The 15,818-nt window shown below is 51.3% G+C and overlaps 1 protein-coding gene across 8 annotated transcripts in view; it reads right to left on the bottom strand.

Annotated features, from left to right (window-relative positions):
- Positions 1–15,818, bottom strand: part of TNS1 (tensin 1) — a 215,060-nt gene that overhangs the window by 71,063 nt on the left and 128,179 nt on the right. For all 8 annotated transcript variants that reach the window (XM_081143015.1, XM_081143016.1, XM_081143018.1 and 5 more), the window contains 11 exons: positions 14,018–14,198; positions 11,718–11,768; positions 10,538–10,660; positions 10,057–10,121; positions 8,456–8,539; positions 4,822–4,934; positions 4,362–4,422; positions 4,040–4,115; positions 3,350–3,479; positions 1,289–1,354; positions 60–176 (listed from right to left, as the gene is read on the bottom strand). In XM_081143015.1, coding sequence (XP_080999141.1) covers positions 60–176; positions 1,289–1,354; positions 3,350–3,479; positions 4,040–4,115; positions 4,362–4,422; positions 4,822–4,934; positions 8,456–8,539; positions 10,057–10,121; positions 10,538–10,660; positions 11,718–11,768; positions 14,018–14,198 — 1,067 coding nt within the window. The remainder of the gene's footprint in view (positions 1–59; positions 177–1,288; positions 1,355–3,349; positions 3,480–4,039; positions 4,116–4,361; positions 4,423–4,821; positions 4,935–8,455; positions 8,540–10,056; positions 10,122–10,537; positions 10,661–11,717; positions 11,769–14,017; positions 14,199–15,818) is intronic.

Raw genomic sequence — 15,818 nt, 5'->3', positions numbered from 1 at the left:
GCCAAACAAGAGAGCCAAGGCCCTCTGTGCAGGGGCAGGAAGCCACTGGTCCCACCTACCCTCCATGCCATCATCGCGATGCCCATTGAAGTTGTCATAGGAATCCCAACGGATGAGGGGGTCAGAGGTATTGTAGTCCACTGACACGCTTGGCCCGTTCTCCAGGTGTTCCATGCCTAAAAGAATGGGAAAGGATGGGAGGACAGTGGGAGAAAGAAAAAAGAGATCAGCAGCTGGAAAAACAGAGGAAGCCAACAAGATCCCCCAAGGATGCTCCCTAAGGGACTTCTCATTTTCTTGACCCTGGAGGGGCGGGACCAGTGGCTTCAGTTGGACAGAGAACCCAGGGGTCTGGTTTCTTGCATTCTTGAAGAGGCTCATACCAGGTCATAGGGATAAATCAGGACAGGGCACTGAGCAATAAAGACCCCTGCCCCAAGAGAAAGCTGGGGTCCCTCTGGCTGAGTTCTGCCTCTTTCTTTTCTGTGTCCTGGAAGCAGGGCAGAGAGACCAGAGGGTGCCCCTGAAGTCAGGGGGGTGTGGGAGAAGCAGGGCTCATAGCCTTGACATTGAGAGGATGCAAGGTCATCCAGGCCATCTCCCCTGCCCCGTACTTAAGATGCTCTCTACTCCAGGTAGAAATCTGAGGGCAGAGGCAGAATTGCTCCTACACATCCAGAGAGAGCCCAGGATGAAGACAGCACAAGCTGCAAGTCAGACATTATGGGGTGCGTCGCCTCCCTGACCTGGCAGTCCTTTCTTTAATCCATCCAGAGTCCTTCTGTCTGTAACCTAACTTCATGTCCTCCCATTCTGTCCACAAATAAGATGGAGAACAACTGGTCTCCACATATAACCAGTCTAAAGGCTTAAAGGCTATTATTAAGTTGGTCTTCTCATCTTCAGGTTGAACCACCTCAGTTTTCAGAAATACTTATCGGTTACCCAGCACCTTTGAGTGTCCCCTCAGCCACTCCCTCCATCTTCCATGGCCCTCAGTCTCTAAATATAATAGCATGATGACCTAATAGGACTAGAACAGTTTATCCAACCCAGCGCCTCTCTGTCTGCTTTTTTATTTTTATTACCCAGAGATTAAGTCACTGGTTCATGTTTAGCTGGGGGTCCACTATGATACCCAGATCTTTTACTGTTGGCCTGCCTTTCAATCACAGGTAACTTGACAGTTATAGAGCAGACCAGTGATAGAATGGTGAAGGAGGGGTGGGGACAGGCCAGGATAGAGGGAAGGGAGGGAATGATGAATGGATTCTAACTTGACTTATACCTTGAATTTTCTCTGGTCCATAAGAAAATACAAATTCCACCTTTCCATATTCTGGAAATCGATCATCTGAAAAAAAGGAAGGAAAAACAAAATGGGCAATTAATTTCTAAAAAGGACTCCAGAAAAGATTTTCTTCTAGAATAAAGTAACACACACACATTGATAATATATTTATATATATATATGAAATATATATAGATATGAAATTAAGTCTCTTGCCCTCCCTAGCCCCAGTCCTACATAGCTGAGGTAACCATTTCTATTTCTTTTTCTACTAGTGGTTACCTCTAAGCCTCTAAATAACAGCCACAGTTTTTATGACACTATTTCTAGATACATCAGTTTTAAATAATCCCCGTTGATTCATCACTATGAAGATGAATAATCTGGCTCACTTATACTACTCCCACCTCCCCTCTTCTAAAATCTGGTATTGTTGCCCGGCCAGGAGTGGCTCAGCTGTTGAGCATCGACCTAGGATCCAGGAGATCGTGGTTTGATTCCCAGTCAGGGCCCATGGCTGGGCTGCTGGCTCGATCCCCAGTTGGGGGCGTGCAGGAGGCAACTGATAATGACTCTCATCACTGATGCTTCTATCTCTCTCCCTCTCCCATCTTCTCTCTGAAATCAATAAAGAGATAGTTTTTAAAAAATAAAATCTGGTATTATCATTTATTCTGATTACCTTTGAAACTTTAAATACTATAGTTAAGCCTCTATTTCTTGATCTGTCCATTTTTTTTTCAAATCTTTTTTTCTTAATATATCTTTGTTGATTTCAGAGAGAGAGAAAGAGAGAGAGAGAGAGATGATCAATGATGAGAGAGTCGTCATTGATCGGCTGCCTCCTGCACACCCCCGACTGGGGATCGAGCCCGCAACCCAGGCATGTGCCCTGACCCGGAATCGAACTGAGATCTCCTGGATCCTAGGCTGACGCTCAACCGCTGAGCCACGCCCGGCCGGGCTCTGTCCATTTTTTGATGGTGTCCTGACTCCCGCTATACTAGAGGAGTTTGTGCCCTCCCTTTCTTCCATCTCTCACCAACCCTACCTTTATTGTGTCAACTATTCCTTTATTTTTCCTTGTTAATATTGATAACATTCACTCTGTTCTGTAATTATAACAGCCTCTTCTGCCTTTACCCTCCTGGCTCCAATGCAGGGAAAGCACATCACAGGACACATCCTTCTCCTGTACAAGCCACACTACATGGGGGGGGCCCTCCTCCTCCAAGTCCCAGCCCCATTCCCTGCTCTCCACCTGAGCCCAATCTGGACACAGATCATCATACACTGCTTACAGCAAGTGAAGTTACGTCAGGGATGGTGTCCACTCCCTAGGGGACCCATCATGCCTGTGCATGTCTGTCACTGCAGGTGTCTGTCACTTCACAGTATCATGTTTGTGTGTCCCGTTCTCCCACAAGACTGAGCTCCCTGGGGTTATGGACTCATCTCTTTCTCATTGTATCCTCAAGGTCTAGCACACGCCTGGCCCATATAGACACACAAGTGACATTTGGTGGATAGATGAAAGGATGGATGGATTTGGATAGGTAAGTAGATGGATAGATAGATTTGGATGGGTGGGTAGATAGGTGGATGGATGGATGGATGGATGGATGGATGGATGGATGGATGGGTAGGTGAGTAGATAGATCAATGGATGGATGGATTAGTGGGTAGGTAAATGGATGGATGGATGGATGGATGGATGGATGGATGGATTTGGATGAATGAGTAGATAGATGGGTATATGAAGAACTTTAGATGGGTGAGTGGGTAGGTGGGTAGATGGAAGGAAAGATGAATGGATGGATGAATGGATGAATGGATAGATGGGTGTGGATATGTCTCAGTCCTGAGTGTGATATAGATGAAACTTAAAAAGGACAGCGAAAAGAAGCAAAGGGAGACCCTCCCTGACCACCTCCACTTCCCTCAGAAAATGGTTGTCCCTTCCCTGCTGCCACGCTCCCCGCCCCCCGCATAATTGCTCTTCTACCCTATGATAGAATTATCCCTTGCTAAGTCTACCTCTCTACCTAATGGGCCCACCTTTGAAGGCATCATCAAGGTCCTCCTTCCCAAAGACAACCCCCAGGTCATGGATGGCACAGGTATGGAACTGCACACGGAAGATGACATCTCGGGCTGGGCTCCGGAACTTCTTGTGGTAGCACTTCAGCTGGATGAGAGAGAGAGCAGAGCCCATCAGGGGCCCAAGGCTGGGAAACTGGGTCCCAGGGGAGCTTCTTTACCAGCTCCAAGACTGGGCCCCCGAGGTTCACCCCAAACCCAGTGAGGGAGGTGTCACCAACACCAAACAGAATCTTAAGAGATCTCTGGGGAAACTTCTAGAAGACCAGAGAGTTAGAAGCCAGTCTTATCCCATGGGACAAAAATGCCTCTCAAGAATTTCCTGCATACAGATTGGAATGGAAAAAGTATGGGTGGGTTTAAAAAGGGCTGAAGTTAGAATTGAGCGAGTCCTAGTCACCAACAAGAAGCCAGGAGGTAACAGCTCCCACTGAGAGGCATTTTCCTGGAGCTGTTTTAGAACAAGAGGTAAGCCTAGTAGAAGGGATGTCCAATTCCAAGGCAGGAGAATGAACAAGGGTTGTGGGAGGCTGGAAGGCCTGCAGGAGCCCTGAGAGCCTACAACCCCAAGGCTGGTAGAGGAGAGCAAGAAGAGAGACAGAGAGACAATAAACAGGGAGGGGCTAGAGACAGAGGGGAGTCGCTCACCAAGATGTCTCCCTTCAAAAGCAGCCCAGGCTCGATGGTGATGCAGATGCTGGTCTGGCTGTCTCCTTGGACATTGCTGGGGGGGCGAGGGGGGCAGAGAGAAAGAAGGACCACTGGGGGGGGGCAGTGCATTTTCTCCCTGCTGCCCCTCTGCCACCAGGCTAGTGGGAAACCTTGCTGACTTCATCCCTTAGCCCTCTCCTAGAAGAGATTCAAGGCAACACACACACACACACACACACACACACACACACACACCCTGCTCCTGGTCCTCAGCCTCGGAGCTCTGGCGTCCGGACTCCCGTTCCCATGGAATACTTACTAGATGCCAGACGTGTAAACAGGTTGCATGGCCTGGTAGATCCGGAGAAATGGGCGACACCCTGTAAGGAAGGGTGGTTTAGCTATGACAGCAGCAGCAGTGGAAGGGGGAAGAGGGAGAGAAGAGAGTGGATGAAGTGGAGGAAAAAGGAAGGAAGAGGGGAGGGCAGGGAAAGAGGAAAAGAGGGAGAAATAGAAAGAGAAAGGGGAAGAAACACTAGCTTTTCATTTGAAAGGCATTTTAAGTTTACAAAAACATTGCCCCATCCATCATCTGCCAGCAGGCATTGCAAGTATCAAACCCATTTTGCAAATGAGTAGAGTGGGGCTAAAGGAAGCTCAGGAAGCGGTGCCCTTGAGATCCCAATCCAAGCATATATTTTTACCACCTATGGCTGCCTCTTCAGAGAAGGAGAAGGAAGACAGGAGGGGGTGGGGAGCCAGAGGGCTGGGACCAGTACCTCCTTTAGACTCGAAGTTGGGGATGCCGTGCATGATCACATGGTGCAGAAACAAGGGCTTGTTGTTCATTTTGATGGTGCCAGAAAGCAGGCCGCTGAAGTAGTGCACATACCTGGAGCAGGACAGGGGCAGCTTCAGCCAAGGAGGTCTGAACCGGAGCAAAGCCATCCCACGTTCTCTTTCCCACCATAACGCTGCCTTAGGTTGCCCTGCCTAGCCCCCTGCCAATACCCCAGGCCTCCAAGTGGCTGGGTCCTGAGCCCTGCACAGTCCTCCTTTGCTGCCTGGAGCCGCAGGTAGGGAGAGCAAGTAGGTACTCCTAGACCTGGAGCCAGGTCAAGCAAACCCTAGATTTGGGGTTCTCTAGCGCCCCCTGGTGGTCAATGTGAGCATCTCTTTCCTGCTTCACTCCCAGCACAGGAATCTCCTGTTGGACCAAAACTCCTCCCACACATCCCTGACAGGCACCCTTCAACTGCTCACTACTGCACAAGGCAGACTGATCCACTATCAAATAGCTCTGACACCCTTATACCAAGCCCAAATCAAGCTGACATTTATACGCACAGGCTTTCGGTCAGCTCTGCACAGCCCCACCAGCCACATGACACTCCAGCAAATATTAAAAGCATAATAATTATAGTCTTTCAGTTTTTTATATCATGCTGAAGTGTATGAAAGTCTTTCCAGAGCATTTTATTTGGTGTTGTAAAATACCTAACTTCCACTAAGTATTTCTATCTCTGGGGTCAACATCTCCCAGGTGTTTTTTTAACAAAGCTCTTGTTGGAAGAATGGAAGGATTAATCTATTCCCACTCCTAAACAGAAAGGAGAAACTAGGTTCAGAAAGGGTCGTTAGCCTCCCAAAAACACACAGCACACATACACAAAGCTGAGAGCGAATGGGAGAGAGGAAGGAAGTCTGACTCCAATGCATCTGCCAGAACAGAAGCCAATCCTTCTGCCATTGGCCGGTGCTTCCCCCTTTTCTGACTGGCCAGAGGACACCGAGTTGGGTCAGCCTAACCAATCAGAATGCATCTGAGCTCCGAGGGAGTCAGCGTGGGCTTTTGAGGTGGGTGAGACCAGAACTCGCATGACTATGATAATAGTCTCCTCCTATATCTTGACTCCTTGGCCCCCCTCCAAGCCTGTGGGCCTCTGTCCCTGGGCTGGGGTGGGGCCACCTTGGACAACCCAAGCAAGATAATCTGATGGGCAGCGCCAGCTCCTATTCAGGCCCCTGCCCAGCCCCCAGCCCCATTACTCAAACCGGAAACCTGGAATAGCGGGTTCCTATCAGAACTTCTGATCATGCCAACAGGATGTGTCTGTGTGCTGGGGACAATGAGTCCGGGGGTGGGGTGACAATGAATGGGGGAGCTGCAGGCCAAGCCCCTCCTCCCTCTCTCCCTGCCCTCTTCTCCTCCAACAGCCTCATGCCTTACCACTGACACTGCCAAGAAGGCGGGAAAGTGGCAATGAATGCATGGTAAATCCAACAGTTGCGCTTTCACATTTGGGCACAAACGGAATTACCCACCCATAAGCAGATGTAGGTGCAGATATGAGCTGCAAGGCAGACGAGATAATGTACACACACACACACCGAGCACTGCGGAGTCCCTGCATAACCATATTCCTGAGAGGTAGCACTGATTCCCCACTCTCCAGGTTTTCAGCTTCAGAGATATGACTACTCTGCCTGCTCTCTCCAAGCCACGTTGTGCCATTGTAACATCACGCTCCTCTGTCTGTATCCCTTATCCAGGAGCAGGTACTTGACCAATATTCTTCTCTCCCTAAGATTTCTTCCCTGGGAACATTCTCATTGATCCACAGCTGCTGTGTCTGGCAGCCTAGCCAGAATTTTCTGCACATAGAGACATCCGGTTTCTAATCCAGCTGACCTGAGGCTGGCTACCAGCCGTCCTGTGCCAACAGTATGACACTGGGTTGCCTGAGGACTCACTCACTTTTGCTAGGGCTTCCTGCTACAATGGTAGAAACAGTCCCCAGCAGTGCCAGCACACTTCTAGAAAGACAAGGTAAGAGTGACGTGAACTGGGGACACTCCAGCATGGAGTGTCTGGGAAGCTCCAGGACATGCAGCAAGGGGGTCCTGCCTGCCAAGTGTTTGGAAGGGCTAGAAAAGTCAATGGGACACTGTGGCCTCCAGGCCTGTGTACTTGCTGTCCCCTTTGCCTAGACCTTCTACCCCAGACCTGCACTCAGATGCTTCCTTCTACCTTTCTGACCTCACCTCACACATCATCTTCTCAGAATGGTCTGGCCCTTTGAATCAGCCCCTAATGCCCACTCCCATCACTCTCTCGTGGTCCATCATGTTCTGTTTGGGTTTACTCCCTTCAAAGCTCTTCTCACTAATGACCTTGATGGCTAATTCCCATGGGTGTAATCCACCAGAAGGTAAGCCCCAAGAGACCTTGCCTGAGAGATTCAGCACCATAGCCCCAGTGGGTAGCCCAATATGACCCATCACGGTCAGGTGTGATGGGCCCATAGCTCCAGTGACACAGGGGGCAGGGCCTGAGTCCAACTCTCCAGTTCTCCACTCTGGGCCTGGGTGTCCACCATTCTGGCTCCCACTCACCTGCAGACTCCCAAGGCCCACCTGGTCCTGACACTACCTGTGCCTTCCTGTGGATCAGACATCACTAAGCTGCATGGTACCCACAAAGCTGAATGCAGTGGTAACCCTCAGGATGGTGGATGGCACAACCAGGGGGTAGCTCCCTGAGTACATCCTGGCTCTGCCACTACTCTCTGTGGACCCTGGCCATGGCATACCCCTTCCCTCTGGGCTCAGGCTTCTCTCCTGTAAAACGGGGATGCCCTGGATCATCATGTGGTAGCTCATCATTATTCAGCTTTGGGCTAAAATTCACCTCCTCTGAGAGGTATTCCCTGACCATGACCATTAAAATAGCCCCATTCCCCTCCCGTCAGCTCTCATCGCAGCAGAATTCTACCCTCTTTCCTTCCTAGGACTAATCATTATCAAACTGTCTTGTTTGTATATTTACTTGTGTAATGTCCACCCTTCTCAACAGACTATCAGCTCACTAGGGACAAAGGCCTTTGTCCTGTTCAACTAGAAATCTCTAGCACTTTGAACATAGCACACTGCCTAAAATTTGCCAAATGAATGACTGAGTCCCTCCTTCCTGCCGTGGCTGTTGAGGGCTCTAATGAGACCACATAAAAGGTGACTGTTATTGTAAGTGTGTGTGACCTCCCCAGGGCAGGCAGCAGGGACCTCAGCCTCCTGCAGACTCATCCAAACACTGAAGCAACCCTGTTCCCAGGACCAAGAATGGCACTGCCTTCTCATACAATACACCTTCTTATACCCCAACCAGTGTGTCCCCACCGATACCCTCTCTGCTCTCCAGCCTCAGGAGCCAACTTCCCTGCCCACCTGAGGGCACAAATAGCTGCTCATGGGCTCACCCAAGTCCCTGAGCTCAAACCCTTTCAGGCTGGTCCCTGAACATGCATGTTTAGTACACTCCTACCTAGGCATGCTGTTCCATCCCCCATGGGTACATGAGGCTAGTCCCCACGTACAGTGAGCACACACATGTGAACATTGGGCTGCAAGACCCACCTTCTCTGGGATGGCTGGCCAATGGGCACAATCTTATCCTCATAGAAACGCTTCATTGCAAACCGGTCCAGTGCCTGGTCAGCGCTGGGGGGAAAAACAGGTGGTCAGATGAACCAACATCCAAGTCCAAGAGCCCCTTCAGCCCCCTCCTCAGCTCCCCAGGCCTGCAGGGTCCTCCAGCCACCCTGTGCTGAAACACTTTCAGGAAAAGAAAGCCTCAGCATCTCTCCATCCCCTGTGTTGCAAGGGGCTTTGGAGCCAGACAACTAGGAACCCATCTCTAGTCCACCCTTTAATTACTACCCCTGTACCTTGGAGCAGGTTATTTAATCTTTCTGAACCTCTTTTTTTTTCCTCTCTCATGTCAAATGAGAGTGATAGTTGCCTTCCTCAAAGTTTGTTATGGCAATCAAGTGGGCTGACATCTCTAAAGAGCTTGGCACATAGTAGGTGCACAGCAAGCACTCACCATTAAGCAAAGATTAGGCTAAGGTGGATTTCTTAAAGTTACGAAATTGCCATCCTACTGGCAAGCCCTCCACAGAACACTCTACCCTTCCTCGGAGGGCTTTCAGAGAGATCATTTTAAATGTAGTGACTGGTCACATAGCTTACCTTGTCTTGACTTTCCCAACAACTTCCCATCACTCTTAAAATAAACCCCAAGTCCTTATCAAGTCCTACGAGGCTCTCAGGTTCTGCCCCCTTCCACTTTCACTTCCTACTCCTCATGCCCTCACTCACTCAGCTCAAAACACGCCAGCCCCTCATGTGGCATTCCCACCACAGGCCTTGGTCCTTCCTCTCCTCTCTGCCCAGACTTTACATGGCTCAGCCAGTCCCACCCTCCTCTGCCTATTTTCGGTCTCTGCTCAAATATCACCTCCTCCAGAGGCCTCCTCTGACCACTGTCCTGCTCTGGTATCCGTTCTTTCACAGAACTTATCACCTGCTATTACTGATATACTTGCTTATTTACTTAGTGTCCATGGGGACAGTGGTCTGGCTTTGCCCACTGCTGTATCCCCAGCACCTAGAACACCTCCATGGCTGTTCAATACCCACTGCTGAGTGGATAAACAGATTAATGGGTGGATTTCTCTGCCTCTCTGCAAAATGGAATCAAAACAGGGCACGGCTTGTTTACTAGCCTTGCTCCAAAACACCTAAGTGGGAAAGGGCCCTGCTGGCCAGAGACAGGGGGATGGATGAGATAACTTCTAGTTGGTTCTGCTGGACCCAGATCTGATCCAGCATTTCTTTCTGACCCCCAGTCTGCTCAGCCAGGAGAACAGAAGACAGTTTGGCAAGAAAAAGAGGCCCCAAGAATCTGGCTAGGTGGGGTGTCCGTGGATGGGCCTGCCTCCCAAAGCTGCCCCAGCCAGGCCTGCAAAGGTGGGATGGGCTCCTTTCTCCTGCTCTCCAGCCGTGGGCTCCTGCCCCTGAGATGTTGATAGGCACTTTCCTTCCTCATCCTGAGCACCTCTCACCCCTCAGTCTTTACCCTCCCGCCCCAAGGAAGGGAGAGGTCATGGCTGGGTTGGGGGAGGCAGTTTCTGCTGTCAACATCCAGAGAATGGGAGGCTCAGGGGTCCTCTTACCTGGCCGAAATGTTGCTGTAGTGCATGTAAGCGGCGATGACAACTCCTATCCTGCCTCGGTTTCCCTGAAAGAGCCCCCAAACACAAAAGCCTTTATTTCTCAAGCTGGCCTACTGGTCCAGGGTCCATCCAGAAGCCTTGGAGGGAAGGGGACAGGGGTTGGAGAGAAGGGTGTGGTTCTGAGGGAGAATGGGAGGAGGGAGGGGATACAGCAGAGGGAAGGAGGGGGGCTGAGTCTCAAAGAGAAGAAACACAGTTGATCAGCCCCTACACTTGAGGGACACACAAGCTGGAACCCCACACTTCTTGTGGGTGCCCCTGGGACACAACCTGCCATCCCTAGAATACACACAGACTCACACACTCACACAATCCAATGATACAGGCAAGTGTATACCCTCATCCAAGGATACATTCATGCGTGGGCACACACACACACACACACACACACACACACACACACCCGGCAGCCCACTCTGACCTTGTTGTGGAGAACAACGACATTGTGGGGGTCTGCGTTGAGCCAAGTGTCCATAGCCTTGCAGACACTGCAGATCTTCTCCAGGGCTGGGGTGTGGAGGTCGGGCCAGCCAAATTCCAGTACCTGCAGCCCAAGCCAAGAGTGAGAAGTGGCAGAAGCCCAGACAGTCAACCAGGACAGTGGGGCAGCACACACCTCAATGCCAGTAGCGGAGCAGTGGCCACCAGCAGCTGGGCCTTGGTTCCTGCCCTGCCCATCAGCCCAGTGGGGACATGGGGATGTGGAGGCAAAGGACAATGGTCAGGGCCAGGGACCTGTGCCTAAGTCTCAGCTTTGACTGGCTCACTGTGGGGCTTCTGGCCAGTCAAGGCCCTTCTTCTAGCCTCAATTTCTCATATGTGCATAAAGCAAAGGCTTGGAGATGATGACCCCAAGGTCCCTTCCATGTGACTCTGACCTCAAAATGTGATGGGGCTCCCAGCACTACCCCCAAGTTCTACTCCCACAGAGAACTCCAAGGCCTGGCTCAGGGCAAAAGAGGGCAGAGCAAAGGGCTCCTGTCTATTCATGGCTCTTATGTAGGCCCTGGCTACACACACCATTGGTTTTTCAGGCCAACTCAGAGAAGCGGAAGGGGAAAGAGGGCAGATCTGAATAGCAAAGTACACCTAACCTGGCCCATCCACTTTCAGAGGTGCAAACTGAGGCCCAGAGAAGTGCGTCACCTCCCCACGGTCACACAGCAACAGGCGCCACAGTGCAGGAGCCAGGAGCAGGGACTGTGCAGAGCCCGCCACACAGCCCACCAGGCAAGCAAAGAAAGCTGGCAGGTAGGAAGGTCTACATCGGCCACTCCCAGCCAGTTTAAATCCAAAATACCTTTCAATGAAACTAAAATTCTCACAGCTCCAGCCTCACTCAAAGATCCTAAGGGCTCCCAGGGGAGGCAGACCTGGGTAGGAATCACTATCAGGCTTTGCTTTCTGTAATTTATATTATGGAAACAATGAATAGATTCTTTCCCATTTCCAAACAGAAGATGACACCATAATAGGCTTTGCAAACTGTCAGCACTTTCCCCCAAGACTCTGATGTGGGGCCCACAGGGAGAGGGAGCCTGTCTGTTGTCTCCCTCTCCCAGGCGAGTAGAAACCCTCACCCCAACTCAACAGGAGCTCACCTTGGCATGGAGCTTCGTGATGTCAGGTCTCCGCTCAGAGAGGTTGAAAAGCTAGAAAGAAGAAAAGAGAGATCATGAAAAGGCTCACATGCTGCTCTCACCCCTGCTGAAAATTCTACCCACACATGAGCATACATGGGATGCCATCAGACACATGCACTGGCCAACAGGAACTCAACTATAGATTCTCAGGATGAAGAGGGGGAGAGAGAGAAGTATAGATGCTCAGCCATTCCCCTCAGTGAGCAGATGTCCAGAACTATAGATGAGAAGGGAATGGAGCCTGTCTCGAGTCCCATGGACCACCCCATGGTGGGCATCTCCACACACTGAATGGAACCTGGTGATGTTAAATGTTCTGTGTTTGGCCTTCTCTGGTTTCTGTTCCACAGGTGGATGTTAGACCCTCACCCCATGAAGATGCAATGGCTCTGTGGTCGGACACTCTCCATCAGAAGATGCAAACTGTCCTGGCTGGACCCTCTCAGACCCTTGACACTCCTCTCCCAGCAGATGCTCTCTGACACCTAGGAGAGTCCCCCAATCTCTGTAATTCCTGTCTCTACCTCCACTGCATTGCCTGGGAAACTCAAATACCACTGCATTGTCTCCTGGGGAGAAAAGAGGACCCCACGGTCTGGAATAGGCAGGATGGAAGGAGGGTGGCAAAGCACAGAGACCCATAAAATCCTAGAGTCCGAAGTCGAGAAGAACCTTAGATGGCTTCTAGTCCACTCTTGAGCCCCATAATGGAGCACACTTGATTATATTAACAGCTGTCACTTGAATATCCACAACCTGTCATCCCATGCTAGGAACTTTACATCTACCAGCTGGCTTCATTCTCTCAACAACCATAAGAGGTGGGGATAGAATTATTAGACCCAATTTACAGATGAGGAACTTAAAACTTAGTGAGGCTAAGGGGCCAAGATCAGCTTCTTAATAAGAGCAGAGCCCATATTCAAACCCAGAACTTTCTGATCTTTAAAACCAGGCTCTTAACAATGCCCAACACAGCTGATGGATGGGTGTCTGTAGTGGGTTGCATAGTGTCCCACAAAAATGCACATCCACCCGGAACTTCAGAATGTGACCTTATTTGGAAGTAGGGCCATTTTGCTGATGTAAGTAGTTAAGGATCTGGAGATGAGATCATCCTGGATTTAGGGTGGGCCCTAAATCCAATGGCTGGTGTCCTTATAAGAAGAGGAATGGACACACAGGGAATCATAGGAAAGAAGGAAGGCCTGTGATCACAGGGGCAGAGATCGGAGCTATGAAGGAATAAGCCAAGGGTCACCATGGATGCTGGAGGAACCAGCAGCCAGGAAGAGGCAAGGCAGGCTGCTACTCTGCAAGATTCAGAGGGAACACAGCCCTGCCAATACCTGGATTTGGACTTCTAGTCTCCAGAACTGTGATAAATTAAATTCCATTGTTTTAAGCCACCTGGTTTGTGGTAATTTGTTACAGCAGCCCCAGGGACCTAATACAGCCTCTTACAGCCGCCTCTGTTTGAACAACCAAGGGCAGCCCCATGTACCTCCTTGTAAGGTGGATCTGAGCCCTCCTCTAGAGCCAGGATAGGCCCATCCCCACCCCAGGTCGGCCTTTCCAAAATCAGAGGAGAACACTGGGGGCCATTTTATCCACATTTGTTAGGTGATTCTCCTGGGCCAGGTACAATGCCAGTGTCAACAACACAAGGTCCCTTACAATGCCCTGTGCCACAGCTCTGCCCTAAGACTTCTCAGAGGTGCCAACAGTGTGCCAGCTCTGCCACATCCTGATACTGTGAACCTAAGTAGATTCCCCACCTCTAAGCTCTAACAAAACCTGCTTCCTAGGGTTGTCTTAAAGGTAAAATACGCGGAGAGCTGCTGAACAGGGCCTGGCTTGTAGTAAGCGCTCAATAACATGAGCTTATATTGTTATTCTCTTCTCCTGGTCAACACACACGCACACGCATGCACACACACACACAGGCACACATACACATGGGCATACACATATACATGCGTGCACGTGCACATGTGGGCACAAACATATACATGCACACAACACATGTGCACACACACAACTGGGTTCCAGATGCTGCATTGCAGCTGCAGATATTCATTACAGCAGAGTTGGGCAGGAGAGGGAGTGAAGATTCCGGCCACAAGAGACGCTCAGGGCCAAGGGCAGGTGAATGAAGAGACAAGGAAGAGCTGGCCCACGGCTGGGAGGCAGGCGAGAGGCGGCAAGCAGGGAGGGCGGAGGGGCGCTGGGCAAGCAGGTGAGAAGCCCATCCTCACCAGGTAGTTGCCTCCATGTTTGGACTTGAGCATCTGGGCCACCTCACGAAGGTTGCTCCGGAAGTTGTCCTCGTTGGCTGTGCTGGGGAAGGAGACGGCGATGATCCTCTCTGTGACGTACACCAGGTCCAGCTCACAACTATCCTCCATGGTTTGGCTCACACTCATGTTTCTGGGAAGACTAGCAGAATAGGGTTCTAGGTCAGAATCTAGCCCCCCAGGGCAAGGAACAGATATCTGCACCCCCTACACACTGTGCATGGCCCCCATATCCATCCCAGGGGCTTGGCTGCTCCCTGACGCAGACCCAACGTCAGAGGCTTCCCCTGGCAAGGCCAGTGCAGCCAGCCTGGGGCGCCGGAGAGAAGAGAGCTAGGCAGGGGCTGGCAAGGATATTAGGCCATGTCAGAACCAAACATTGATGACATCAATCCTAGGTTCCCATCGATTCTGTCGGCACTGCCTTCACCCTTGATACCAGAAGTCAGAGCCAGGGCCAGAACTGGCCAGGAACCCTGGAGTCCAGCTCTGCCTCTGGACACACTGCAGCCACCTGGCCTGGCAGAAGTGTCTCGAAGGATCCTGGGACAACTCTAGAAGAGGAAAGAGGCTGAGCTGGGTGCTCTCCAGCATCCCTGGGCTGAGCCTTTTAAAGTCCTCCCCTGGCTCCAGAGCTGTGGAGTGGGCAGAGAGGCCTCTCAGGGGAAGGGGCAGCTCAGGTGACATGCTCACCTGGGCTCCAGGTAAGCCAGACCACAGCACACATTCCAGCCCTCCCTGGAGGCAGGTCAACTCCTACCCTTTGTTCCCTGGCTCTCTCCCCACCTCTGGCAGCTCCCACCACTGCCAGCGCTTTGTGGCAGTGGCCTCCCTGATTGCTAAGGGCCCAGGAAACAGAGGGCACAGAGCCTTTGCTGCTGCTACAGTGGCGGGTGGCCCCTGGTGGCAGGTGGCATCCCAACACCATCTGAGCTCCTTGGAGAAGTAGAGAGCCCCCTGAGCTGGGTGCTGGATGAGGGGAGATAGGGGCTCACATCTTGACACCTCACCCAGCTTCTCTTCCAGGGGGAGAGTCCAAAGGCCCTCATGGAAGGGGAAATGGATCGTGAGATACTGGAATTTGATTCTGAAGTGACCTGTTGCTTCTGAGGGCACCTTACATGCTCCCTACCCCCACACCTTCTTACCCCAACACCAGCCTCCAAGTATCCGGTTTCCCTCCTCTAACCACGGTGGTCAACACTCACATTTCATTTTGATAACCTTTCACTACAGCAGGGCAGAGTTGAGACTGGAAGGGAGGCAGGAGGAATACCACTAGGCTATTTCAAAGTGATGGGGTGGCACTGGGGAGGACAGCCAAGAAGCAGGGCAGAATCCTGGGCTCTACCAGGGTTAACTCTGAGCCCAACTCTGTAGATGGGATTTGGAGATGGCAAAGCCAGGGGTCATGTGAGGCTTCTCCATGGTGGCAATGACAGGGTCCAAGTGGTAGAAGGGCCAGTGGGCTGCAGTAAGGAGCACAATGTGAATTTGAGCTCTGAGCCCAGGCAATTCCTCATCCCAAAGATAAGCTTCTTGCTGCAGCCTTGGGAAGTTGGGCTCCTACCTCAGGGCACTGCCTACCCCAGGCAAAAACAGTGCGACCACCTAACAACTCAGCACAGCACCCTGCACCCACCCACCCCATGGTGGTTCTCAGCTGTGGGGAGGAGGGGAGAGGATCTTCTAAAGGGTAGATCAAGTCTGTGGGCAGTGGGTAGCTGGGCCACAACCTGCTGGGGGCTTCAGCCACACACAA

Source organism: Miniopterus schreibersii (assembly GCF_964146895.1).
Source record: "Miniopterus schreibersii genome assembly, chromosome: 7".
Taxonomy (NCBI): domain Eukaryota; kingdom Metazoa; phylum Chordata; class Mammalia; order Chiroptera; family Miniopteridae; genus Miniopterus; species Miniopterus schreibersii.
This window is presented reverse-complemented; position numbering and strand designations above follow the sequence as displayed.